At 39.5% G+C, this 26,536-nt stretch overlaps 1 protein-coding gene across 1 annotated transcript in view; it reads right to left on the bottom strand.

Moving 5' to 3' along the window:
• IRAK2 (interleukin 1 receptor associated kinase 2) overlaps positions 1-26,536 on the bottom strand; it is an 862,709-nt gene that overhangs the window by 21,566 nt on the left and 814,607 nt on the right. Inside the window, exon 12 of the mRNA XM_044078636.1 lies at positions 17,235-17,994. Within this exon, the coding sequence (XP_043934571.1) occupies positions 17,235-17,994 (760 nt within the window). The remainder of the gene's footprint in view (positions 1-17,234; positions 17,995-26,536) is intronic.

Raw genomic sequence — 26,536 nt, forward strand, 5'->3', positions numbered from 1 at the left:
ACTAGCAGCTAGTACCCTTGGCCCCTATCTAGTAGTCCTATTGGTGTGATCCCCAGTGTGAACTTTCTGTTACCCATCCACTCATCAAGGTTCCTCTTGAAGAGTGATAGTGAGGGGCTCTGTCTTATGTAGATCGGGACCCTGTTCCATAGTAAGGGAAGTCTCTGTGAAGGGAATCTATCCCTCGAGCATGTTCTATTCATTCTTGTGTTGAGGTTTATATCCCTAGAGCGTGTAGCTCGAGTAGATTTGGTTTTGCTAAGATGGAGCATGTTCAACAATTCTGGGTTGGACATGGCTCTGTACGTTAGACAGAGATCGACTCTGAGAAAGAGGTATGCAACAGAGAACAGTCTTAGCTTTTTCAATCGTGCTGCATAGGGTAACTGTTTGAGGCCAGTAATTCTCTTGGTTAGGTACCTATGTGGTCTCTCCAGCTGCTGGAGATGTCTAGCCAGGTACATTCCAATTGGTGCATTGTACTCAATAATGGGTCTGATGAGGGAAGAGTAGAGGGACACCATTACATCCTTAGATCTTGATGCGAACCCTTTCATGATCAGATGGGTCACATAGAAGGATTTTCTAACCACTTTGGCAACATGGTTATCAAAGGAAAGCTGGCTATCTACTTGGGTCCCTAGATCCCTTATTTCTTCTTCAGATTTCAGGAGATTACCTCCTATGTTGTAGCTTGCGGGTACTCTGTTTTTTTCCAAAGGGGATTACTACGCATTTTTTTGCATTTAGCTTGAGACCATGGCTTTGACACCATGCATCAGTCTCATTTAGGCCCTTCTGGAGGATCTCCATGTCGGCCGGAGACTCTATTATAGCACCCAGTTTGCAGTCATCCGCAAACTTAGTCAGCCACAGCCCTTCCGTGCTTGCCTGTACTTCTGAGAAGTATATGACAAACAGGAGGGGCCCCAGGACAGAGCCCTGAGGCACACCACTCGTTACTGGTCTGGATTCGGACATAGATCCTGCTACTCTTACTTTATGGGATCTGTCTGAGAGCCAGTTTGTGATCCATCTTGTGACGTAAGGGTTTATGCCCAGGCTGGTGAGCTTATCAATAATACCCGAATGGGGAATGGTATCAAATGCTTTAGCAAGGTCAAGGTAAGCCGTGTGTACCTCCTTTCCCTTATCTATAGCCTGAGTAACTGTCTCAAAGAAATCCACCAGGTTCAGGAGGCATGATCTGCCCTTGACGAAGCTGAACTGTGTGGGGTCCAGCTACTGGAGGTTCCCAATCTCTCCATTTATGAGTTCCATAATGATTCGCTCCATAGCCTTATAGATCAGACTGGTCAGGCTTATTGGTCGGTAGTTCCCAGGGTCAGTTGTGGCCCCACCCTTGTGTAGCGGGACCACCGTTGCCGTGCACCATTCTCTGGGCACATATCCTGTGGAGAGGCTGAGACTGAACAGGGTATTAAGATGTGGGGTAAATTCCTTTTGGAGCTCGCGTATGACACAGCCTGGGACACCATCTGGTCCCATGGAGGCAGTGTTTTTAGCTTTAGATAGAGCCTTGTTAACCAATGTATCAGTAATAATTGGACTTACACAATCCCCTGGAATGGTAATAGGCCCTGTAGGTGGTGAGGGGGGGGGGGGGGATTTGCACTGAACCTGTCAGCCAAGATGCTGGCAATGTCAGAAGGGTCAGTGTATTTTGTTCCATTTTGTACTAGCTCAGAACAGACCTGAATGTTGCCATTTAGGTTTCTGACATAGCCATAGAAGGCCTTATGGTTATCCTTGGCATCCTTGGCAACTTTCTTTTCAAAATTAGCTTTAGTTGACTTGATGAGGGCCCTCAATTTCTTACTAATGCTGATCAGGGATGATTTTTCTACTTGAGATTTGGCCTTTTTTTGTATAAGTCTTCTCCTTTTATTGTAAAGTTTGCTTATGGCCGGGGTCCACCAGACTGGTTTCTTCTTGCTTGAGGAAGGAGTCTTGGTTTTATTTGGGATAGCACGGTCCATGCAATCCTAAAGATGCATATAGAGTGCCTTGGTGTAGGATTCTACTTCCTGGATATCATTATCCTTCTGCAAGGGAATAGTGAAGCTTTCCACTTTGGATGCAAGTAGTTTGAAGTTTGCTTTGGAAAGGTTTTTGACTATGTTTTTTTTGACTGGGGGAGGTGGAGGGGTGAGAATGTCCAGGGTTATCAGTTTGTGGTCGGATCTGACCAAGGAGGGAGTGATAATGGGTGTGGTACAATGGGCGCCCATATTTGTGACGATTAAATCCAATATGTTGTCCCCTCTAGTGGGGGAACATACTAGTTGTTCAAGGGCATTTGAATTTATAAATTCTATGAATCGCTGAGCATAGGAGTTGGAACATTGGTAGTTCACCCAGTCTATACCAGGGTAGTTGAAATCACCCAAGATTATGGTGTTGGGTAGGACCTTTATATTTTCCAATGTCTCAAGGAAGGCAGAGTGAGCATCTTGGGACATGGTGGGCGATCTATAACCAGCTACGACTTGAAATGTGGTTTTGCCTGCTGATAGTTGCGCATGGATGATCTCTGGGGCATCATGCTGCGCTACTAACCTGGAGATATGGGTATCCATGATGAATATGGATACACCTCCGCCCTTTGTACTGCGATCTGGTAACTGAGGCCGGAAGGTATGATATGAATTGTAACCTGGCAGTGCTGGGGTGCTCTCTTGAGCCTTGAACCAGGTTTCCGTCACTGCACAAACATTGATTTTCTCCATGCTGAGGAGAACCTCGAGTGTGTGCATTTTGAGGTTGAGACTTCTGGTGTTGAGTAGCATTACCCTTAGTTTTTGGTTACCTGTGCTGGTTACGGTGGTTGGTTTGCCCTTTGAGCCTTGCCTAAAAAAGGCACTATGGGGACGGCAAGAGCCTTGGCCAGTATTCGAAAACCTAGGTGTGACAGGTGCAACCCATTTCTGGCAAAACAGCGAGGCTTGTCTATCATGTCATCCCAGGCAGACAGACACTGAATCCCCTTAGAATGACACCAGAAGCTTAGACAATTGTTGAAATTGATCATTTTGTCTTTGTATTGTGGTATCATTCTAGGTGAAGGTAGTATGCTACTCAAGGTCAGAGTCATACCAGCTTGGGCTACATGATCAGAGAGCTCCTCAATGTCTCTTTTCATCCCGTCTTATTCCTGAATAGATAACAGAGATGGCCCTAAAAGTGAATTCATGGGTAGAACCCATCACAGAAATGTGATGAGCCAAGGAATTTGTACCTATATTCCTTCTAATCTCAGATCTGTGTGTTCAAGGATCCTATTCCTTAGTCTCCTTGCTGATTTCCCCACATAAAACCCCGGACATTGCGTAAAAGTGGCAAGATATACTATCCCTGAGGTATTACATGTCGCTACACATTGAAAAGTAAACCTTCTGCCACTAACAGGATGTACAAAATCTGAACTTTGGCTTATACTTGTACAGCATGAACAATTATAGCATGGAAAGGTACCCTTCTTCTAAAAATCCAGTCTTTTCGGGTTATTTAATGAAAAATCCTTATAGCACAACAGTTGCTTCAAGTTACTACAATTTCAGTACCTAAACATAGGTTTATCACGTAGCCACTTTTCATTTCCAGGTATAGATTTCAAAATAAAACAATTTTTTTCTTATGACATTCTCAATTGTTTTACTCATCCTATTATATGTCATCAGATATCTAAGTGGCTGTCCATTCTTAGTACCAAAATTGTCAGTATCAGAGGTATCAGTAGCAGAAAAATATGGTCTACCTCTAGAATTTATTAGATCTAATACATCCTTCTTGGCAATTTCTATCTTCTCTATATTATATCCTCTTGCTAAGAAATTACTACTCATTTCCTGCATTTGTTCATTGCACACTTCCATTTCTGTATTCAGTCTGCTGGCTCTTAAATACTGACTTTTTAAAATACTTTTGAAGGTTTTCCTAGCATGCATGCTCTTCTTATGGAGGTATTTATTTACCTGAACCTCTTTCCTATATATACTAGTCTGTATTCCAGATTCTGTCTTAATTAGTTTTATATCCAAAAAATTAGCCTATCGTCAGAAAATTGCATCTCAAACATAAGAAATTCAAGTTTCATTCAAGTATGCACAGAAATCATGTAGATCCAGTACATTGCCCTTCCAAATGAGAAAAATATCGTCCTGAATATTCATAGCATATGGATTGTTACTTCCATGGACAAAACTCTCCTCCCAAACACCCAGGGTCAAATTAGCATAAAAATTTGCTATCACTGTTCCCATAGCAGTACCAGATATCTGATGGTAAGTACTTCTTTATTTTTTTAATTTATTTTATTTATTTATTTTACATTTGTTTACCGGGCTAGTCTAACTAGATACATTTCCATTTTCAGTAGAGGCCCAGGGAGAAAAGCTCCAATAGTAGCACAAAAAATTTAAAAACAATGTTATCACACAATAAAAGAAAGGATGTCAAAATACAAAGAAGTAATCTTAAAATGAAGACTACTACACTAAGAAACATTGACATACAGGGTAAGACAAGTCATTTTACAGTATGATACATGAGGTTACAGTACATTAAAAGATTGAATTCATACAGTAAGTTATTTTAATTTTACTAGTGACAATTACTGCTTCCAGAGGGGTAAGCAGTATTGTTTTGGTAAGAAGAGGCAATATAGAGATAAAAGTAGTGAAAGCAGAAGATTAGTCAGGGTTGCTGCAAGGGCATAACCAATGTGTTTTGAGGTATATTTTGAGCTTTTGCTTAAAGAGCGGAAGGGAAGGTAGTAAAGTTGGTTCAGTTGGTAGAAGGTTCCAGTTTTTTCCAGCAGTGTTGGAGTATAGGGAGTCACCTGCCAAGTTGTTGGACTTGATTGTGCTAGCTACAAGTTTGCTAGAAGAGCATAGGGAATTAAGATTTTTACAGGGGATAATGAGGTTAGAGAGTACAGGAGTGTGGTTTGGTTGGTACAATATCTTGTGGGCAATGGTAAATTGGGAAAATATCAGAATGTTTTGTAGTTCAAACCAGCCTAACAGCTGTAGATTCTGACAGTGGTGAGTTCTAAATGGATTACCAGTGGCAAATCTGACAATGTTATTGTAGGAGTTAGCTAGTTTGAGAAGATTATTTTTTTTAGGTTGGTATATGTGGGTGAACCGTAAAGAAGAGTTGAGATTAAATGAGAGTGGGCGATTGTGGTTCTAGCTATTGGAGTTAAGAAGGGATTGATTCTATATAAGGAGCCCATTTTTCTGTTTACTGTTTTAATAGTGTTAATTATATGGCTATCAAAATTAAGGTTATTGTCAATTGTGATTCCTAACAGTTCGGTGGTAGAGTTGGGCGAAATAAGGGTGCCGTTATTGGATTTGACTGAGAAATCTATAGGGGAGGACTTACTGGTAAGTGTAAAGAGTAAGAGCTTAGTTTTTTTGGCATTCAAAAGGAGGCAACGTTTCAAGAACCATGCATCTACTGTGTTAAATACCTTCTGAATCAGAGATTGTAGTTCTGATGTGGAGTTAGCTGAACATATGAGCGTAAAATCGTCTGCATATTGTATGCAGGTGGCTTGAGGAACTGCTACATAAAGGTCATTGATGAATAGTGAGAAAAGAAGAGGTCCTAGAATGGAGCCCTGAGGGATTCCAAAGGTGACTGGCAGGTGGGAGGATAGATTATTGTCCAAGAGAACTGCTTGTTGCCTATTGCTAAGGTAGGACTTGAACCATTGAAGAGCCTGGGTGTCAAGAGAAAGGGATTCAAGGGTATTTATAAGCAGGGGATGGTTTACCATGTCAAAATCTTTTGAGAGATCGATGAAGAGTGTTGAAAGGATGTTTTTATTATGGTTTCTATTGATGGACTCGGTAAATGATAAGAGAACAGTGGTGGTACTATGAAATGGCCTAAAGCCATGCTGGAAGTTAGCTAGTATGTTGTGTTGAGTTAAGTGGTCTAAGCTGACGGTGAATACATTTTTCCATAACTTTTGCTAAGGGTGATAAAAGGGCTATAGGCCTGTAGTTGGAATAATCGTTAAGTTACCACCTTTGTGTAGGGGAGTGATGTGGGAGATTTTCCAGATGTCTGGGTTGGTTCCCTCCTTAATGGTTCTGTTTATAAGGATAGATATAGGATAGGCAACTGCTTTGGCTGCTTTTTGCAGGTATTCAGATGGTAACTGGTCAGCAGAAGGAGTACAAGGCTTAAGTTTTTGGATGATTTTGTAGATGACAGTGGTAGAGATGGGTTGCAATTGGAATGTTGGGAGAGTACCAGGTATAGAGGTAGGGAGACTTGAGTTGTCTGTAGATAGTTGACTGGCTAGAGACTGTATGGTCACTGTGAAGAAGGTATTGAAGGCATTGGCAGTTTGATGGGGGCTATTATGATCAGCCCCTAGTAGGGTTGGTGTACTAGAGTGCCCTGGGTGAAGGAGCCTATTGATGCTTGACCAGAACGTCTGTGGATTATTTTGGTGAGTTTGCTGTAGTTTACAATAGTAGTTCTTTTTGTCAGTGAGTATTGCTTTTTTGTAATATTTCTCAGTTGTCTCAATTGTCTAAATGCTTGTTACTCAGAGGTGGTTTTGGTAGCTCTCCACTTAGCCCAAGATTTGTTCCTAAGCAAAATCTTTTGTCTGGTTTCTTTTGAAAGCCAGGGGGCTGGTTTGGACTTCATTCTAATAAACCATTTAGGTGCATGCTCATCGAGGATAGCTAAGAATTTCGAGTTTAAATATTTAACAGCCTCTTCAAGTGGGAGAATTTTTCGAGGATTTCAGTCACTGGCATTAAGTTCATTTTGGAATAGTACTGGGTCAAAGTCTTTGCTGGTCCATGAAATCCTATATGTGGGGGTGTTAGAAATGTAATTCTTTTGCCTTATAATGTAAGTCAGAGTACGATCACTTATATCATCAGGCAAGTTCCTACCTTATAAGTTAGTTGATATTTATTAATAAGAATCCAGTATAAGGTGCTCTCTTTATTGTTTGGTTTGTTAATTCTGGTTGTGCTGAAGCCTGTTTGAATAAAGCCATGAAGATTAATATGGGAGGTAGGATTTTCATTATTGGCACATTTCCAGTCAGTATTGAAGTCACCTAGTATTATTGTTTCTTGTGGCTAAGTAGAGGACACCCAGCTTAGAATATCCTCTATAGTATTGCCAGGAGGTAGGCAGATACAGATGATGTATAGGGATTTGCTAGGGTTGAACTGAAATATGGAGATAAGGACTTCAGCCTTACTATCCTGAGGTGGGTTATAAGGTATGCAGGAGATCTGAAGCCCATTTTTAAATTGAAGTGCTACTCCCCTGCCCTTATGTTTTATGCGATCTTGTCTCAATATATTATATCCTGGGGGGGATTATTTTATTATCCTTAGTTCCAGGTTTTAACCAAGTTTCTGTAAGGCAGAAGACATCAAAGGAATGAATATCAAGGAGGGTGTGGAGATGGGCAACTTTGTTGTTAATACTGCGGATATTGAGATGTCCTATTAGTAAAGAGTTGGAGAGTCTGGTCTGGGTTACTAGGGTTGAGGGATAGCAGCAGTGACCTTTTACTGTGGAGACATTGGTTGGGCCAGGGTTAGGGTGGATGTCACCATCTTTCAAGAAGGGATTCTTTAGCCTTAAAACCGGGTTATATATATATAGCTAGTTTGATATTTCACTTTCCTAACTGTTAGGATATTATATTTAACGTGTGTGAGTAGATGGTACTTGGCTAGCAGGTAGCAGGGAGTGGACGTCATATTTATTTGACTATGGGTAAGGGTAGAAATTTGAATGGCTGTTTGTTTTGGAGAGTAGTTAAAGTGGTAATAATTCACTTTTTCAAAGGAGGTGAGGAGATAGGCTGAGGTGAGGACAGGTATAAGTCTGGCTATGAGTATTAACTTGGTTAGGATAGCTTGGTTGGGCATATTGCTAAGATTACCTATACAAATACAATGGAGGTTAGACTGGGATAGGACAATAAAAGAAATATTAGTTATGGTTGAGTCTTTAAGAAGAAGGAACAGATAATGGTAAAGGGATAGGGAAAATTACTATAAGTAGAGGCACTTGAGAAAGTTGGTAGAGGATGGGTGTAGCTACGTTGTGTAGATTGGTTGGAGTATAGGATAGGTAGGATGGGAGAGAGTGTGTGGTTAAGGAAGTATAAGTCTAGGACCAGTAGGGGTGGGTGGGAATTGGGGGTAGGGTAGAGGAGCGGAGTGAGCCCGCAGGGTGAACGGAGTGAGTTGAGCCAAGTAGTAAAGGAAGAAGGCCGGTTTACAGGAAAAACAATCAGTGAAGTTGGCAAGTACGTTCAGTGTAAGGTATCCAGGAGGTCAGGGACTAAAAAGTAGAGGGAAGGGAAAGATGATAAGGGTAAATTCAGTGGGAAAAGGGATAGGTACAGGTGGTATCAGAGGCAGAAAGAGACAAAAATCTGGTTTAAAGACTAAGTTTAGAAGCAAAGCAACTAATGGGCAATAAACTTATTCTACTGCCCTCTAATGGTCACTCTTGGTAATATCAATAGAGTTTTCCCAAAGGGAGATCAAGAGAGATTGGAGGATAGGAGAGGAGAGAAGAAAAAAGAAAAGTAAATAAAAGCAGGGGAGAGAGTTTAGCAGGGAGGCTAAATGGAAGGTATAGGGAATATAGAATAGGAGACTATGTCTGCTGGTTGTTCTGGTAGGAAGCGTTCACTTGAACAAACTAAACCAGTACTGAGTTGCAATTAAAGGAGGTAAGGAGTATTTTACACATACTTCCAAATAACTATTCCTGCTTCCCAAGGCAGTATAGCATAGAGAAGACAATGGCTCTTTTCATGTGCTGGGAGGAAGAATCAGATACTTCACAGAAGTCTGGTATGTCTCTGGGCCTCGGGTAGTCAGCAGGGCACAGAAGCTGGGGGGGGGGTTACACTGGCAGGAGGGTTACACGTACAAACACTACCATCAGGAATACTCATCAGCCAGGAGTGGGGCTAGGCTAGAAAGATCACTTCCATAGAAATCAAAGACATTATTCATTAAAACTAGGTCCAATCGTTCACATAGTGTTTCAATGGTTCAACCCTCAACTAAACTATACCGGTGAAGTATCTTTCTTACACATTCAATACCATAGGCATTAGGGATTACAGTAAATCAAGACTTTATGTCTAATGTTACCATATAAAAGTTATAACCATCATTACCATCATACCAATTACAAAGTTGGATCAAGAAATCACCACTGTCCTTTATGTAACGTGGAACAAACTTCAAATATTCCTTTAGTTTACATTGTAAATAAACAGAAAGAGGCTCCGTAATCCAGCCGCTGGTGGATTATCAAGGGATTTATGGATTTTTGGTAATCCATAGAGCACAGGAGTAGTCTGACATGGTACACTTAAATAATGTAAAGTGTCAAGATCTATGTCCTTCATTAGCTGAAGGTCATAGATAGACATATTAACTTTACTAATCATATCATCTATTTCTTTATTATTAACCACTTTAAAGGTAGTTACATCATTAAGAAGATCGAACATTGATTGTATATATTGATCCATGTCAAGTACCACTATGGCACCTCCCTTGTCTGCTTCTTTTATTATAATCTGCTTATTTTCACGTAATGTTCTCAATGCCTCATTTTCCAACCTACTTAAATTGTAGGGACTAAAAGGGCCATTTTGCATATAGCTCTCACTAATCTGTCTTTCACAAAGTTCATTAAATACAGAAATAACAGGATCACTAACCGGTATAAAAGTACTGGTTCTTTTAAGGTGGCTAGTTACTAACTCATTATTTCTGCCATACATATTTCTCAAGTTCAGATTCCTTGAAAGAAGCCACAAAACCATAATGGCATGTGACAAAAGAGATTGTTCTGCCTCAGTCAATTTATATTTTGAAAGATTAAAAACAACCTGTTGGATGTAACATCCTCCATCTTAGTATTAATAACATTATCAATAACATCATTACAGTTCAAAACATCATTACACTTGCAGTTCAAAACCACTGAGAATGTCATAAGAAAAAATTGGTTTATTTTGAAATCTATACCTGGAAATGAAAAGTGGCTACCTGATAAACCTATGTTTAGTTACCGAAATCGTAGTAACTTAAAGCAACTGTAGTGCTATAAGGATTTTTCATTAAATAACCCGAAAAGGCTGGATTTTCAGAAGTACATTTCCATGTTATAATTGTTCATGCTGTACAAGTATAAACCAAAGTTCAGATTTTGTACATCCTATTAGTGGCAGAAGGTTTACTTTTCAATGTATAGCGACATGTAATACCTCAGGGATAGTACATCTTGCCACTTGTGCGCAATGTCTGGGGTTTTATGTTGGGAAATCAGCAAGGAGACTAAGGGATAGGATCCTTGAACACAGATCTGAGATTAGAAGGAATATAGGTACAAATTCCTTGGCTCATCACATTTCTGTGATGGGTTCTACACATGAATTCACTTTTAGGGTCATCTTTGTTATCTATTCAGGAATAAGACGGGGTTATCATATTAATAATATTGATATGAAAGAATATGAATGGATACTGAGACTTGAAGCAGATGGAGCCCCTGGTGTAAATAAACAGGTTACCTTAAAACCAGTTCTAAAGAGAAGACAAAGGAAGATTAGGAAAAATTAAAAATAGTAACAACAAAAGGTTTTTTCTTGTTTCAAAAGGGCTTATTTGTGGCTGCTATCTATGCCTTTTGAGAATTCTTGATATAAATTAACAGGTTATATTTAAACTTGTTTAGAAAGATTAGTACAAATACTAATAATAAAAAGTTTCTTTTAATTGATTAAGGATTCACTACATCTGCTATGTCCTTAAGGGTCAGTTATGTGTTATAACTGAATTATGGCTGTGTCATGTGTTTTTTGAATAAATGCTTGTTTTTAACTTTTGTTTTATGTAACACACTGAGGAAGGACAGCTTGCTATCTGAAAGATTTGTCAGTTTTAATAAATTTGTTATTGGTTTGATGGTGTGGACAGAATATTTTCTATTTTTTGCTGTTTGCTTCCAGTTTTTTCCCTCCACTCTACATTTTACTATTTGGTTGTTCCAGTAATCAAGCAGCCTGAATTCTCATCACTGACACTGGAGAGGGATGTTCACTTGGAACAAAAATGGATACACCCAGTATTTTCAGATGCAGTTCCTTGCATCAAGCATAACTTTCCTAAAAAGCACACAGGGAACACACCCAGTCTGGGGACTGGTTTTCTCTCTCTCCAGATCCCCAATAAGACTCCCCACTGGCATAACTATAGAGTTGACTCCTTCCTCAACTAAGTGTCCAAGCCAAGTCCTGCACCACTCTCTCTGTGAAACAAGTGTTTTGTTTCCCTGCTCCAAGTAGCTGATATACACACTCTGAGATTTGATTTTCACACACACATGCATACACTTGGGAAATGCTGGCACAGATTTACTAGCTATGCCCACTTCTGCCCTGACTATAACATAGATACACTGCCACCAGACACTCCAAAGCCAGCTACTCTAAGGCTCTTACAAGGGTACCCAATTATACTGAGCCAAACTAAAATTAATACAAATGATAGTGTTTGGTCAATGCGTTAAGGCTATCAGGAGTTGCCTCAGAGTCACCAAATAGCTATAAGTACTCTCAAAGGTTAAAATATTCTCTAAAGGACCAGCCACAATGATACGTTTAAATATATTTAATAATAATAATAATAATAATAATAATAATAATAGAACATGAAAATACTAAATATCTATTTACAATAAACAGCAGAGTTTCATTCACAGGAAATGTTAAAATAACACAGATATATAGATTCACACAGATACAGAAAAACAGTACTTAACTAATTTCACTATGTTTTCCTGACTGATCTAAAGAATTACTATTCCCTGGTCACTTACTAGAGCAAGGCAAGATGAATTTGGTGAGGGCTCTTCTTTGTTAGGTTCTAAAAACAGACTGCTCTGAGACTTCAGTCTCAGCTAGTATTAAAACATCAAGGTTAGTGATGGATTACAGAATGACATCACATATATCTGGTCATCTGATTTTTGGTTCCCATGCTACTCCCATTGCTAGAAACTGCCAGGATTTAGCACATCTGTGTCAATAATACATACGCAAAGAGTTTTGCTCAGATCTGTTACAGCTTCTGGAAGTCATAAAACAATTTCAAACTTCCACCCCTCCACGACAGCAATTAGTTCACCCCAAAGACAATACAGAAAGCTTCCTAGTACATATTTTTTGTCTCTGGCTGCATCCAGAACTGAGAGATAATGTCTTTATGGCCTAGGACCAGTAATCTAATTTCAGAGCATTTTTCAAAGTTAGCTGCAGCTGGACTGTGATTAACCTCTTCTCTTCCAGTATCCTCTGTTACAATATATTCACTTCAACAGTTACAATAATGCATTATACTTCTTCCTCTGTCCAGAAGGACACACTGTTGGTATGTTTTTAACACAAGCAGCTTTATAAATTCATTTTCAACACAGGCATCTGTACAAATCACTTTGATATACAAATGACATATAATTCTTTACAAAAATTCCAGTTAGCTGTGCTGGCATATGCTACACATCCAATGCCCTACTTCTCCTGGCATAGTTGGCAATACCTTACATTGTCACAGTTTCCATCTCCATTTCTCCTTTTCAAAATCTAAGAATGAGGGATTCTTCATAGCCTATAAGTCCACAGACATTTCTACTATATTGAAATAATTAAAACCTTCAGAAATTTTGATCAGATACTCATTTCTTGTGAAGGTAATTAAAAAGGACAACTTGAGTCAAAGTATTCTGTTTCCAAATGGATGTATCATACTATCTCCTTTTGTTATTCTCACCATAACAAGTCAATTACAGGCAGGATCAAGGCACATTCTATTAGGACTTTAGCTTCATCAGTGGCTTTCTGGAAAGGCGTGCACTCTAGAAGTATTCTACAGGCAGCAACTAGATCATCTGTACATACTTTTACAAAACACTACAAACTAGACTCCTTTTCCAGGTCTAGAACAGGCTTAGCTACAACCATTTTCCAGGGGCTCCTGGACCTTCATTCTTCCCCCTCCCAGTCCTTAAAAGCTATGGTATTCTAATGCACCAGTGATCAAATGACAAACATAGTACAGTTGTATAAGTAAACTTATCATAACAGATGTTTGTAAGCATTGCTCAAGGATGAAATAGATTTAAATGCAGCTCTCGTAGCTCAAAAGTGGACAAACAACCAAAGTTCACATTGCCACTGAAGCTGGATTTACTTATAAAATTATGTGTTAACCAGACAGGTAGACTGGTCTGTAAACCACATTAAGGCATGATTCAGGCCAAACTCGAAGGATAATAAATATGAGGCAGTTACAGAGACAATATGCATTTATATCCAAGCTTCCACTGAAAAGTGGCTTTTTCCAAGTTGGACTTTCCCAGTAAACACATGTTAAATAAATAAATAGCAAATAAATATAAACAGGGTGAGAGAGAAGTCAGAGTAATAAAATTCCATGACCAAAAAAAAAAAAATGCAAGCAATCCAATGCAGTCATGCAAATTTCATAACAGCTGTGATGATATGAGGTATTGCCATCTGTGCCGTGGAGGATAGGGCAGTGCATGTCTAACATATGCCAGCATAGTTAGCTGGAGTTTTGTAAATAAGTTTGTATCATTTGACTATCACACTGACTTGTACAGATGCTTATGTTAAAAATGTATCAACAGTGTTATTATAACTGATTAAATGTTTATGTTTAAACAAATAATTCTGGAAGAGAAAAGGAGAAGTTTTTGAAATTGTTCTATAACTTTCAGATATTGCAACATATCTTAGCGAAGTTCTGAGTGTGTACTGTACCAGAGTCAGGTGATCAAATGTCATTCCATCACCAGCACCGAGATGATGGAACTCTCACAGCAGTTTGTTTCATTTTCTTTGGAACCTGATATAAAAGATCTATTTCAGTTATCACAGTCAGTTGAGCTCAGTTAGTTGAGTTAGTTCAGTTTTAGTTGGAAGCTCATCACCTTGCCTTGTGGAAGTAAGTATCTCAGCATCTAATCTTGCCGTGCTGTATTAATTAAGTTAGTTAGGGAACAGTTATTCTTTAGACAGTCAGGAAATACAGTGAGATTAATTATTGTTTTTCTCCAACAGTTTGAATCCATCCAACTGCGTTATTTTTATTTCTCCTGTGATTGAAACTCTGGTGTTTACTGTACTTAAATATTTAGTATTCTCATGTTTTCTATTTTATTATTTATTATTAAATATTTGTATACCTTTCACTGTGGCTGGTCTTTCAGAGAATGCTTTTAACATCTTGAGAGTACTTGTGCTTATTTTAGCGACACTGTGGCCACTCCAAAAAGCCTTGCTGCTTTGGTTACACTCTACTATTTATATTAGTATTGATTTTATTCAGTATAATTGGATACCCTTGTGAGAGTCTGAGAGTGGTTGACTGGTGGCAGCGTGATTACCTTATAGCCTGGGGAGAAGCTAGTAAATCTGTACCAGCATTTCCCAGGAGTGTGTGTGTGTGTGAAAATCAAATACCCAGGTATGGGTGTGTCAGCTATTTGGAACTGGGACACAGTGCTCCAAAGTCAGTCTTGTTTGGGAGATGGAGAAACAGAGAGTCCAGTCCCAGGTGTGGAGTGTGTTCCCTGTATGCTCCTAGGGGAAAATGTGCTTGATGCAGAGAACTACATCTCAAAATACTGTGCAAATTCATTCTTGTTTTTAGTGTCTGACTCTCACCAGTGTCAGTGATGAAGACTGAGGCTTCTTGATTACTGGCCTGAAGTAGAGAGTCTGTCATAGCACTTAGCAATTTTTTTATATCACAAGCATCCACACACTGTATTCTACGATTTTTCATGTTCAGTTCAGTAAAATTAGTTAACTGTAATGAGTATGTTCTACTATGCCCTGTTTTATTTCTTTCCTTCTGTAAGCCATGTCTCACCCACAAAAGTAGGTATTTCATTTAGGTTTCAGGACCCTCAGCATTTACACCTGGAAGATTTACACTTAATGCAAACAGTCAGTTGAAGTAATCCACAGCTTGGTGGAATACAGAAGGTTTACTTTCTAGTGAATACTCCCAAAAATTCTGAAAAAAAGCACACCTCTTGTAGAATCTGCCTGCAGCAGGTGAGAAAAAAATAAATACATAGACTTCATAACACCTTTCAAGATTACAGAATACCTCATAGCTCTCAACCTCTTAGCACAAAAAATCTGGACAAAACCCCCAAAAATAGGGGCACATTTTAAATATTGCTGTTATAAACTTAGAAAGTTAGAATATAAAGGTCTTGTGTTACCATGCATTTTCTGAAGGGTATGAAATCTGAAACCCACATTCCTGTCATTATTTAGTGAATTCAATCTTCATTGATTTGCCACAAAAATCTAGAAAACCACATTTTATGAGGAACAAACCAAAAAACATGAGGGGGAAATCTGGACACTCTGTAAAAATCTGGACAGTTGAGAGTTATGGGAATAAGCTTCTTCTTACATTCAGAAGTCATCAGTCATCAGCTTTCATCAAAAATATTATTAAGGATTTGAGCTGCTAATGAGTTACTTCCTGTAGTCAGAGTGGTTAGAGTTAGATTCTTCTACCTCCATTTCCCTCTTGTGTGACCCTCAGCAAGTCATTTAGTCAATGATGCCAGGTCACCACTGAAAAGGGACATTTGTGTCCATTGATAAATATATATGGAAAGTAGAAAAATATCAAGATGGAGTTATGGGAAAAGAGCTCTTGCAGGTCAGTAGAGTATAAACCCAACAACTGAATGCATAATTTTATAATTTTAGTTTACAATTTCTAGTTTTGAATACCTATACTATAGCAACATTAAATGTATAAGCTATGTGACACTGATAGTCCACTAATTATTTGCCAATGCACATTAAATACCCTAATTTAAAAGTTTACAAGCAAATACTCATATGGGTATGTTCCAAAACTGGTTTAGAAAAAAATCTAACTACAATTAAAAACATCCTGTGCTCATTAACTTCAACACCCTCCAACTTAACAAAACAGGATTCTCCTCTCCTGTTTTTTAGGTGGTTGAATAGTCACCTTAAATTAATCATGCTCACCAGCACTACAGACTACTTCCTACCTAGCCACCTTTTATCCCCAACTTTGCTAAAATTAATATAACCACAAAATAAAAATTCTTACTGTTTAATGCAAGGCTTGAGGTAAGTGTCTGTAATATCTTGTACATCTGGCTTGTAATGAAGAATGCATGCTTTCATGTCAGGTGGTATTTTAATTCAGGCATGCCTCACATTTATGTGCTGCAAACACCTTCTTTCACTACCAAACCAAGCAGAAACATTATTAATTAAAAAAAAAAACTCATGCTTGTATGTCAGGTGATACTTTACTGCAAGCATGCCTTACATTTATGTGTAACAAGCAACTTCCTTTACTATCAAATCAACCAAAATCATTTAGAAAGGCTACCAACATTAAGAAGTAAGGAGAGACGAGGGTTAGGATCTATATATCTTACCATAATTCATATCAACACCATACTGGTTATTTCTGAATTTAGCAGCTCCTATATGTACATATGATTTTACAATATTCCTGTTATATGTGTGTGCCAAAATTGCTATGCTTATGTTTAGAAAAGATTATTTGTGACCAGCATACCCAGTCTATAAAAGGAACTAAATTGTTCTGCATTTTTTACTGGCTACAGATATAAAGACAATCTTTCTATGAATGTGGAAAAAAGTTGAAAACTACACACTTGAACAGTTAAGGGCAGTAAAACAGCATAACAGATTGACTGCTGATAGATGGATGCTAACATTTCCTTCTATTGAAAATGCTAATGAAAAAAGCAGATTAAGGAAAAATATCTACCATTTCAAATGCTAGGCTTCTTGAACAAAGACCAACTTGATATGAAAGATCAAAGACAACTTGTAATCATTTGTCTTTAGTCAACTCCCACAGACTTCTGGTATAAACTCATCAATTAAGTATGAGGTAGAACAAACCTAGAAGCTTACCTGTACATACTCCCAATGAACATTCTTTACTTAAAATTCCCAACTTGTTAGAACATATTCTGTTACACTGTAATTTACTCTTTCATGTACACTGCATACAAAAAAAAAACTATAACAAAGTAAATACCTTGATATTTACCTTGTACTGTGATTTCAGTTTGATCCCTGGAGCAGCTCAAACCATTCATGCTGCCTGGTGCACTTAGGAAATCTTGAGAAACTTGTACTGTGCCAGGCATTTGCATGTCATTATTATTTCTGGCACGTGGGCAGGAGTTATTTATTATCACCAACTGTTCCTGGGGGACCCACTGTGGCTCTTTTAGAGGACACTTAAAATTTGCTGCATTCTGTTCCAGTTTTTTTTCTGATGATTCTATAGGTTCCGGTGAAATATGTAAAAGAGCAGATTCATTACGTTTAGTAGATGACTTCTGAGAGTTTCTGCAAGAGCCAAATGGTATGCTACTGTCTGAAGAAAGGTATCCAGTCCAACTACTACTGGTTTCGACTGGCTCCTGCCTACTAGTCACGAAACAATCTTTGGAATAGTCTAAGCTTCCTGTGGAGACTAGAAGTGCTTTTTCTAAGTTATCCATGTTAAATTTCCTATACTGTACATTAGAAGTAGCGGTATGAGATGTGGAATATACAAAGTCTTCAGATTCATCTGATTCACAAGGTATCCTGGGTATTTCATTTCTGTTCCTATCTGACCATAAGGAGCTGACGGCAGGTACATTGCTTGCCCATAAGCAGTCTGCATCTGTGGCTTTCCTAGTGTGTGCTTTCTCTGAGCAATTAACAGTTGTATCCTCTGTTTCTTCTGGTGGTGGTGCTTTCATCTTCCAAAAATTACAGTTTGCCTGACTTTTAAGCGTTTCTATTTTTTTCTGTATCTGTGTTGAAATAGCAAAAGTTAGAAACTTTCATAACAAGACTGTTTTATTAATACAGTATGAATTTAATTAAACAGAATAGTTATTAATTTTGTTTTATTTTTAGTGCTATTCCTTTTAAAATCCGTATTTGTTCCAGGATTTACTATTAGTTTGCCTCTGTTTTACATACCTTCACTATTCCAGAACTAACAATGAATCTGCAAATGACTAAGGTTATCTAGGGTAATTTCTTAATCAGGTGTAAAAATGCAGTCTATCAAAATGAAACTGCATTTGCTACAACAGCAAATGTCATTTTTTTCTGATGGGGACAAAGACCACTGCATTCTTGCTCTTTAGAACTGCCTCCCTCACAACAACCTTCTAGAGACTGGCACAATTTCATTAAATGTCTGTACCCAGCAGGTCATGCAGGCAATTTTTGTTTAGTTATCCTACTCACCGATATGAATTTACCCTTTTAGACTACAGAAGATGAATATCCTAACAAACATTTTAACAAATCTGTGAGCTTTAAATCAAATCAAGCTGGCGGTGGAAACCACAACAAATGTAACAATCAGTTTAACCAGGCACTAAAAAAGTCAGTCATACCTCAGTGACATAGATCTTCTTCAAACAGTGCAAACAAATACTGTCTTTGCTGCAACTAGTCAATAACACTGCCAAACTAATCGGAATTGCCTAGACATAGTAAGGCCTTGCTGAGTCTAATTATGGTGGCTGCCAAAAAAGCAACAACTATGAAATGGATATCAAAGTCTAAACCAACTATACTAGAAGAAGTGAATATAGTAACAGAGATGAAACAAATGGAAATGGGATCTTTAGAAAAGGGTAGTAGTGAATTACAAAGAAAAAAATGGAAATTGTGGGAAGAATTCATGCAGACGAGGAATGAGGTTTAAAAGAAAGCAGGATTTGAATGAGCTATGTAATGTTTGACTGACAGTGACTAGATAGATTATACGTGATGTATAATATTTGCCACTAAAATTACATCAGTATGGTTTGTTTTCATTTATATAAACTGTAATTGCTTGTGTCATAAGTGATAATTTAATAAAGATGTTTCTTGTTTAAAAAAATGTTGTTGTGTCTTTCGGCTTTTCCCGGTTAGGGGTCGCCACAGCGGAACTCCGGTCCACTAATGACTGGCAGTAGATTTTTACGTGCCGAGTTGCCAGCCCTGACGCACAACCTTCAACAAAGGTACGCCCATTCATGCATGTCTCCACACAGAAGACGCTCTAGCTGAGAATCGAACAGGACAACGTCTTACTGTGAGGCGACAATGCTACCGCAGCACCACCACCGCAGTGTTCTTGTTTAAAAAAATAAAAAATAATACTGCCAAATTAAACATACCTGAGAAATGAAATTTGTTATTTTTTTTACATCAAAAACTTAAAATACAGAAATAAAATGTAAAATAAAACTCTCATTCCATGACATAGAAGGATAAAGTCATGGCTATGTTGCAGGTAAAATGAGTTTGACTGGTGGCTTCGGTACTATTAGGAGATTGCTGGGGAGTATGGGATCAAATGACTGTTGGCAACTTATTTATCCTGGGTTGAAAGAAGTGGCTCTGGTGACACATAGTGGGATCTCTAGGTGTTAACCTAATAGAACTCTGAGGAAACTGAGCTCTCTCAACCATTGTGCATTTGCACAAAGTAGCCAAAGGGAAAACTGAATGTGAAGACATTTTCCCCCTTGGGACATAGTAATTACAAGATCAGAAGAGTGAAAGGGGGGATGCTCAGTGACAGAGAGGGTAAGTTACCCCCAGACCAAAAAGATAACTCACTCTCTACTGTACAACTCTCTCTCTGGGGAATAGAGGATTGAAGGGGGTTCCCATGAAGAAACCAAAGGGCCATACGACTGTCCCAAGCTTGGGAAAACCTCCCAGAATGAATAGGCTAACTGGGCAAAGGCAGAAAAGCCACTTGGCAAGATTCTGGGAGGAACAAAAAAATATATAGTATTAAATAAAGCACTGACCACAACTAGCCACTAGAAAAATAGCATTACAGGCAAAATAAACTTTGTTGTATCTAAACTATAACTAAACTAACATATCCTAACAAAACTTGCATTATGCTAGTAAAATACATTAAAACTTAACTCACACTAAAAAAAGAAAATATATCAGAACTAAAGTAGAAAACTACTGACCTATAATTATTGTCTAGATTTGTAATAGTCTGCAGACTGGCAGCCTAATATTTACCTATTAACCAATAAACCTAAACAACTCAGGAGACACTCCTCTAATAAAAAAACCTACATAAATCACCCTATTTAACAGATAATAAACATGGCCCCCTGAAATAAATATGAAACAACAGTTAACCTAAAAAGCACAGAAAAATTAATAAACATGGCCATGGATTTATACACTTTTCATTCCTTTAGAATCTTCTGCACAGGTTGTCTGATGATTCTCTAGTACTTTTTGTTAACCCCAAACATTCCCAAAGGTAGCTATCTCTAAATGCCCTAAACACTTGAATAAGATCTCCTCTTAGATATCTGTAGGAAACACTGTACAAATTCAGATAGTTTAGTCTTTCATAATAACTTAAATTTTCACATCCATGGATGCCCTTGGTACAGTTCCGCTGTACTCTTTCCAGTTTACTCATTCTTGTTTTCTTATAGGGTTTCCACATTGCTATTCCAGGGTTCCTATCACGTAGTCGAACTTTTACAAGTTCGAACCTCATATGGTTGAGATTGTAAGTTCGAATTTGTAAAGGTTCGAGTGTTTAAATGGAAATCTCCATAAACGGAGGTTTCCATTTTGCTCAATGGGGTGCGATCTCGGAGTTGGTATATTTAAGTAGCGGGGGGTGCAGGGGGCTTGCCCCCCTGCTTAAAACAGTTTATTTTGTTTTCCGTTGTTTTTTTTTTTTTTTTATCCATAGCTGAAGTTGTGTAACTTCGAACATAATGGCTCGAACATTGCATGTTCAAAGTTATAAGACTTCGACTATGTAATATAGACCATGCTCAAGTTTGGGTCTAATGTAAATAACAAAGAATTACTTCATTTTTGATTTCCTAGACTTTATAAATCTTTTTATACAACCTATAGTTCCATAACTATCATTAACGAATTGGTTGATACAATTAGAAAAATTCACAGCTGAATCTACTCATATACCCAGGTCCTTAAATGAGTCTACAGTTTCAATAACTGTGTGCTGTATTAAATATTTACCTTTCAATTTATGTCTCCCAAATCTCAAATGCTTAGTTTTTTATATATTTATCAGCATATTATTCTCCTGTGCCCAAATGGTCAATTTAGTCTAGTAATTTTGCAGACATGCCTTATCTGTAACACATGTAATCAGTTTACCCAGTTTTAGGTCATCTGCATATAGACTGTGGAACACCTCAGACGCAAAAGTTATGACTGAAAGATACAATCTAAACAAGTAAGGGCCTAGGACAGAGCCCTGTCATGCAAGGAATGTATGAATTCCTATTGGAAACAAGGATTTCACCTGTCCAGATGCTGTATGATACCTGCCATGTCCTATTTGTTAGCCATGCAGCTATCCATCTTATCAAGAGTACATCAATACCTAGTTGTAGTAATTTATTGATCAGTGTTTTGTGTATGACCCTGTCAAATGCTGAAGTTAAATCTATATAAATTACATCACAGCACAATTTTTCATTCACAGCTGTTATTATACTGTTATAGAAAAAGAAGTTATGTCTTACCATAATGTTTCATCTGTATTGTTGATCCTCGTTCAGTCATTACGTATGGATATCAGTTTCGACTTCAGAACCAAGCCAGCCATTTTCCAAGCTCGCGTCAGCTACAAACTATCAAACTAAACTCTTACCCATAATCTCCCTCTCCCTGTTACCTCAGATTGAGTTTGCAAGTCAAAAGAAGGTAGAGGCTAACTCTGGTCAAATGACCTAAGAGAACCGGATGGTGAGATCCACTAGAAGCCACAGGAGGGGGAAGGAGGGAGGGTCGTAATGACTGAACGAGGATCAACAATACAGATGGAACGTTATGGTAAGACATAACTTCTTTATCTGATATTGTTAATCCTCGTTCATTCCTTATGTATGGGACAGAGTCCCCAGCTACCTCTATTCCTGGGAGGCTCTCATGGAAGGACATTCCTAAGCACCACAGAACCAAAAGATGTTCTTCCCCTGGAGGCCAAATCCAATTTGTAATGATTGATGAAGTTATGAGGCGTAGCCCAAGTTGCAGCTGCACAGATGTCATGTAAAGAAGCTCTGGCATGGAAGGCAGCAGAAGTTGCCACTGACCTTGTCGAATGAGCCTTCATGGTAGTAGGCAACAGAATATTACGTTGTGTATAAATGAAGGTCACACAGTCTTTCAACCATCTAGCTAATGTGACCTTAGCAACAGCAGATCCTAATCTAGGTCCAGAATAGGCCAAAAATAACTGGTCAGATTTAGGAGAGGAGCTAGTCCTGTTTAAGTAAAAATGGATTTGCCTATGAATATCTAGGGTATGTAGGCAATACTCTCCTCTGTTTGAATGATTAGGAAATAAAACTGGCAATTCAATGGTTTGAGTAATGGACATTTCAGAGATCACTTTTGGCAGAAATGACGGATTAGTTCTCAAAGACACTCTATCTCTATGAAAAAGTAAGTATGGACTCTTCATGCATAAAGCTTGAAGCTCAAAGATACGTCTGGCAGAAGTAATGGTGACCAAAAACAAGGTTTTCCATGACAAATATTTGAGGTTGCAAGAAGAAGCTGGTTCGAAGGGTGGCACTGTCAGAGCTTGTAGAACTAATGACAGATCCCTTAGTTGGTTGAATAGGTTCTCTAAAGGGTGGCTTCATGTGATTTGCACCTTTTATGAAGGTCTTGCACAATTTGTGTGACATAAGAGAGGAGTCTTGGACACCCTCATGGAAATTAGATATTGCAGCCAAATGAACTCTAATGGTAGAGGCCGATAGACCAGATTGAAAAAGGTTGGCCAGATACTCTAGTATTACCGACACTGGGGCTGAGAAGGGATCTACTTGATTATCTTTCAGCCAACAGGTAAATCTTTTCCACTTGCTTAGATAAGTAATTCTAGTGGAAGACTTATGAGATGCAATGAGAATATCATGTACTGGTAAAGAAAGATCATTCTGCCTGGCAATCAAGGGAATTGGAGTAGCCAAGCTGCGAGCTTCAGGCTGTTCAAGTTGGGATGAATCAGGTTCTGCAGATGTGAGATCAACTCCGGGGTTGGATGGAGAATCCATGGTCGATCTAGTAGGTGAGGCCAAGGGAAGGGGAACCAAATCTGACTAGGCCAATATGGTGTTATGAGGATCACCTTGCTTTTCAACCGACGGGCTTTCTTCAGAAACTGGGGAATGAGGGGAAAAGGTGAGAATACATAAAGAAGACCCGACGGCCAATCATGGACTAGAGTGTCCCTGGGTGACTGTCCTGGAGGGGGAATCAGAGCGAAGTAGTTGCTGCATTTGTAGTTGGTCGAGGATGCAAAGAGGTCGCAGCAAGGACGGCCCCACAGGTGGAAGATCTTCGCCACTATCAAGGGCTTCAGGGACCACTCGTGAGGTTGTAGAATGCACCTGCTGAGTCTGTCTGCTATAGATTCATAGGTAGGTACTAGGCTATCAGCCCTGGGACCTATACAAGCCCAGCCAAAAAGGTATCCTGGCTTTTGCCACCCAAGAAAATAATTTTCCTGTGCCACTGTCGAGCAGAGCCACAGTGGTGATCCCCAAGGTGAATTTCCTATTTCCCATCCAATCATCAAGATTTTTCTTGAAGAGTGCTAATGAGGAGCTTTGTTTGATATCGATAGGTAGTTTATTCCAGAGTATGGGAAGTCTCTGGGACAGGAATCTATCCCTCCGGCATGTTCCGTTTATTGTGGTGACAAGGTTTAGGTCCCTAAAGAGTGTAGCTCGGAGGGATTGGGATTTCTTTAAATGGAGCATGTCCAATAGCTCTGGGTCTGACATAACTTTGTATGTTAGACAGAGATCACCTCTGAGTAGGTGATATGTGACAGAGTAAAGCTGGAGTTGTTTGAGACGGTCTGCGTAGGGCATCTGTTTGAGGCTGGTAATCCTCTTTGTGAGGTATTTCAGTGGCCTTTCCAGTTGTTGTAGATGTCTTGTGGGGTACATACCAAAAGGGGCATTGTACTTTATAATGGGTCTAATGAGTGATGAGTGGAGGGGAACAGTGACCTCTTTTTTTCTGGATGAGAAACCTTTTGTGATGAGGTGTGCCATGTAGAAGGATTTCCTGACTACTGTGGCAATGTGATTATCAAAGGAGAGACTACTGTCCACCTGTGTCCCAAGGTCTCTTATCACACTTTCAGTGTTAAGTATACTACCGCTTATGTTGTAGGTCATGGGTACAGAGCTTTTACCAAAGGGTATGACACTGCACTTTTTGGCATTGAGCTTGAGGCCATGGCTTTGACACCAGGCATCTGTCCCAGTGAGGCCCTTTTGTAGGATGTCCACATCGTTAGGAGTTTTGATTATGGCTCCTAGTTTGCAGTCATCTGCGAACTTCATTTGCTAAAGACCTTCTGTGTTAGCCTGTACTTCAGGGAAGTAGATACCAAACAGGAGAGGACCCAGGACAGAACCCTGTGGTACTCCACTTGTCACTGGTCTGAAGTCGGATTTGGAGTCTGCTACTTTCACTGTGTGGATTCTGTCAGTGAGCCAGTTAGCAACCCATCTTGTGACATAGGGATTTATACTTAGTTTAGTGAGTTTATCTATAATTCCAGAGTGGGGGATGGTGTTGAAAGCCTTGGCAAGATCTAGATAGGCTGTGTGAACCACCTTACCCTTGTCTACGGCTTTGGTGACTGCTTCAAAGAAGTCTATCAGGTTTAGGAGACATGATCTGCTTTTTACAAACCCGAACTGGGTGGGGTCCAGAGTTTGGAGATTACCAATGTCTTTGTTTATAAGTTCCATGATGATACGTTCCATGGCCTTGCAGACCAGGCTCGTCAGGCTAATGGGGCGGTAGTTCCCAGGGTCCGTGGTGGCTCCCCCCTTGTGGAGTGGGATAACCATCGCTGTGTGCCATTCAGCAGGCACAAAGCCTGAGGTGAGGCTATGATTGAACATGGTACTTAGGTGGGGTGCCAGTTCGTGGGACCCCACCTTGTTGGAACTCCCAAAAATGTGCGTTGCTAGAAGAAAAAGGTTGGTAGCCATCTCCCATTGCAATATCCTCATGGCCTCTTGACAAAGGGGGTAAGATTTGGTTCCACCTTGTTTGTTGATGTACCAGACCACCGCCATGTTGTCTGATTAAATCGCAATCGTCCCAGACGGCAACAGGGGATGGAATGCTTGCCACCCCAAAAGCACCACCCTCAGCTCTAGAACATTTATATGCAGTTGGGCCTCCAATTCGAACTAAGTGCCTTGGGCTGTCTGTCCCTGACACAGCCCCCCCACCCCATCAGGGAGGCATCCGTGGTCACTGTAGCCTTGGGTTGCTGGGGGGAGAAGGGGTGAGACCATTGTGACGGATTGTGAGTCATCCACCAATTTAAATCCTGTTTGCACCTGTGGGTTACTTGATTCTTGGCTGAAAGAGGATGCTAAAAAGGATACCATTGGGTGAGCAGTAGCCATTGTAGAAGCCTCATATGAAACCTGGCTAGGGGGACAATAGTGATGGAGGCTGCCATGGAACCCAACAGCTGTAGGACAGAGTGAGCTGTGGATTTCTCCCTTGAAAGGATTAGGATCAGTTGTTGCTTTATCCTTAGAATTCTGTGCTCTGGAATGGCAGCTCTGCAGTTCTTTGTATCCAAGATAACCCCTATGAATTCTGTGGACTGAGATGGGGTGAGATTGGATTTTTGCCAGTTTATGGTTATGCCTAGCCTTTGTGCAGCGAGGAGAGAGTATGCCAGGGCTTCTTCCAATAGATGGCTGGTGGTGGCGAAAATGAGCCAATCGTCTAGGTATGGAAACAACTGGAATCCTTGTAGTCGCAAGTGAGTTGTGACGACTGCCATGCACTTTGTGAACACTCTGGGGGCTGTAGAGAGTATGAAGGGCAGTACTCTGAACTGGTAGCGACTGTCTCCCACACAGAAGTGCAGAAATCTTCTTGATGGCCTGTCCACTTTTATGTGGTAGCACGTATCTTGAAGATCTATCGAGCAAATCTAATCATCTTTTTCCAAAAGCGGGAGGATAGACTGTATTGTGACCATCCGGAATTTTTGTATTCTCACAAACTTGTTCAATACACTGAGATCCAAAATTGGTCTCCAGTCCCCTGTTTTCTTTGGCACCAAAAATAGTCTTGAGTAGAATCCGGATCCTATCTGGTCTGGAGGGACTATTTGGATGACTCTTTTTCTTAGCAGCTTTTCTATCTCTAGTGCTGCTTCTTCCCTTTGACTGGGTGGAACGTCGGGAAGGTTTTTTGAAGAGACAAGACAAAGATCGAAGGGGATATGATAACCTCTGGTTATAATCCTTT

The sequence above is a fragment of the Protopterus annectens genome, chromosome 7.part1 (assembly GCF_019279795.1).
Source record: "Protopterus annectens isolate FY-2018-M chromosome 7.part1, PAN1.0, whole genome shotgun sequence".
NCBI lineage: Eukaryota > Metazoa > Chordata > Ceratodontiformes > Protopteridae > Protopterus > Protopterus annectens.